Source organism: Cinclus cinclus, chromosome 18, assembly GCF_963662255.1.
Source record: "Cinclus cinclus chromosome 18, bCinCin1.1, whole genome shotgun sequence".
Taxonomy (NCBI): domain Eukaryota; kingdom Metazoa; phylum Chordata; class Aves; order Passeriformes; family Cinclidae; genus Cinclus; species Cinclus cinclus.
Window position 1 is genome coordinate 55,576 of NC_085063.1, and position 2,535 is coordinate 58,110.

A 2,535-nucleotide genomic window follows, 5' to 3' on the forward strand; every position below is an offset into this window, starting at 1 on the left:
GTGGGGAGGTCTCCTGGAGGTTTCTTTGTGGGACAGGAGATGTTTGGATCTTGCAGGACCCCGAAGCTCAGCCGGAAATGCCCCGGGAGGGATCTTGGCGGGTCCCACATTGCGATCGCTCGTTCTGGCGGAGAGGGGGCGAGATCGGTTCTGGGGATATCCGGGAGAGCCGTGGGGGAATACGGGAACCCCGGAGCGGGGAGAGCGCAGAGGGGCAATCCCGGAGCCGGGGGACCCCCGGCAGCCTGGAGGGGTGTGGGAGGTTGGTGATAAGCGGCCCCAGGCTCTCTGAGGCTGAAAGGGGCACTGGCTTGTCCAGCTGAACTTGGCCCGCAGGAACATAAACCCAACGCGCTCAACCCTTCTTTTCCCCCAAAAATGGATTTCCCATTCCTAAACCTTGGCCCGATGGAGGAGGAGGCCGTGAGGAAGAAGAACATGCCCCCGGAGCCCCAGGCAGGTGAGGAGGAAGTCCCTGCCCCTTTCACCCTCTGTCCTGCTCCATCTCCCAGCCCAGCACGGCCCCCGGCTGCAGGACAGCCCCGCTGCCGACGCCGTCCTGCCAGGGACGTGCTGGGGGGATCTCCTTCCCCCTCCCTCTGGAACAGAGGCAAATCCCATCTTCTCCTTGTCCTTCCCCCTCTAGACAAGGAGCTGAGGATGGAGACCAGGGAGGACAAATCCCTGCAGCAGAACCTTGTGGAAGAGGCTGTTTGGAGCAGCTCCATTGCACAGGAAACCAGCGAGGAGGAAAAGCCCGGGAGATCCCACATGAGGATGGGCTGCAAACACAGTTCTTGGGTATCCGAGGAGGAGAACCAGGGCCAAAGAACCGGACAGAGCTGCAGCCAGAGCTCAGAGCTGGGGTTCCATGAGCATCTTCATGATGCGGATAAGCCCCACAAGTGTTCAAATTGTGGGAAGAGCTTCAGCAAGAGATCCTCCCTGATCTGGCACTGGAGAATCCACATGGGGGAACGGCCCTATGAGTGTGGGGAGTGTGGAAAGAGCTTCAGTACGAGATTCAAACTGATCCGCCACCAGATGATCCACACTGGGGAGAGGCCCTATGAATGTGACATACGCAGGAAGAGGTTTCAGACCAGCTCCAATCTCGTCATGCATCAGCGGATTCACACAGAAGAGAGGCCCTTCCGCTGCCCTGACTGTGGGAAGGGCTTCAAATACAACTCCCGCCTTGTCTCCCACAGGCGCATCCACACTGGGGAGATGCCCTATGAGTGTGGGCAGTGTGGGAAGTGCTTCAGGACAAGCTCTGAACTGATTGTCCACCAAAGGATCCACACAGGGGAACAGCCCTATGAGTGTGATAAATGCAGCAAGAGGTTTCTGACCAGCTCCAGTCTCCTCCTGCACCAGCGCATTCACATAGAGGAGAGGCCCTTCTGCTGCCCCGACTACGGGAAGGGCTTCAGGCACAACTCCAACCTCGTCACCCACCGGCGCATCCACACTGGGGAGAGGCCCTATGAGTGTTCTGAGTGTGGGAAGAGCTTTTCACAGAGCTCTCACCTGACCAAACACCAATGGAGGCACCACTAAGGGAAGCCCTGCAAATCAAGTGCAGGAAGAGCTTCATGTGCTGCTCCAGCTCCATTCTCCATGGCAGGATCTGTGCTGGATGATGCCGAGTGACCCCTGGTGGGCAGAGCCCCGGTGATCCATGTTAGGAAGACACCTGGCTGGGCGGCTCCACATCCTCCTGGCTTCCCTTGAGCACCTGGACATATCCACAGATCAACATCAGAAATCCATTGTGAAGAGCACGTTTGTCGACTTCTGACCCGAGAAAAATCTCACTCTTTGCATCTTCTGGTGGCATCAAGCAACACTGAATGGCCTTGGAGGTCTTCTCCAATAGAAATCCATCATTTTAATCCTTTCTGGCTCATGGGCATCTTCCACAGCCAAATGGGAACATATTGGGGCAAACCCCACAATTTTGGAGATGGTGGGGTGGAAACCCCTTCAAAAAGGGTTCTTCCCACCCAGCCAAGCATGTGGATGCTTTGCCAGCAGGGACACATAAATTCTTTTGTTTTGGCCTTGAAACAAAAAGGTTTCTGTTCATTCCTTTGAAAGCCCTGTAACTGGGGTGTCCTGGTTTGAAGGACAGGTGTTTGCCAAGGAAAGCAGAAGCTTCCCCTTGGACTGAAAGAAAATATGATTCTTCCGATTATTATAATTTCGGAATTAAGAGAGCTCTCAGGCAAAGATATGGGGGTAGGAATAACAGTTCTTTACTAGTATATTTAACAAGACAAACAAGAACAACAACAGCTATGAAATTACCCACAAACAGAACAGTAACTCAGTCCCAGTGTTTTTTGGCTGCAGGCACCTTTTCCCTGAGCTGCAGTTCCCGGTGCTGGGGGCGGGCGGCTCCCGCAGAGCTGCAGGAGGGCTGGGGGTGATGGCAGAGCTGTCCCAGGGGGAGAGAGAGATGGAGAGAGAGCCCTCTGCTCACGGTGTCGGTCCCGGTGCTCAGCAGAGTGCTGGATGGTGGTAGTTCAC

At 55.5% G+C, this 2,535-nt stretch overlaps 1 protein-coding gene across 1 annotated transcript; it reads left to right on the forward strand.

The window, feature by feature from the left end:
* On the forward strand, positions 1-2,327 carry LOC134051550 (zinc finger protein 239-like). The gene is made up of 2 exons (XM_062505353.1): positions 1-460; positions 647-2,327. Exons 1-2 carry the CDS (start codon positions 379-381, stop codon positions 1,561-1,563), a joined length of 999 nt encoding a protein of 332 aa, XP_062361337.1. The 5' UTR covers positions 1-378; the 3' UTR covers positions 1,564-2,327.
* Positions 2,328-2,535: the final 208 nt, after the last annotated feature.

What these genes read in the sequence shown, in the direction of transcription:
- LOC134051550 (XM_062505353.1), top strand. Translation starts at nt 379, where the DNA reads ATGGATTTCCCATTCCTAAACCTTGGCCCGATGGAGGAGGAGGCCGTG. An exon ending in GCCCCCGGAGCCCCAGGCAG is followed by an intron (nt 461 to 646) that starts GTGAGGAGGAAG and finishes TTCCCCCTCTAG; the next exon opens with ACAAGGAGCTGAGGATGGAG.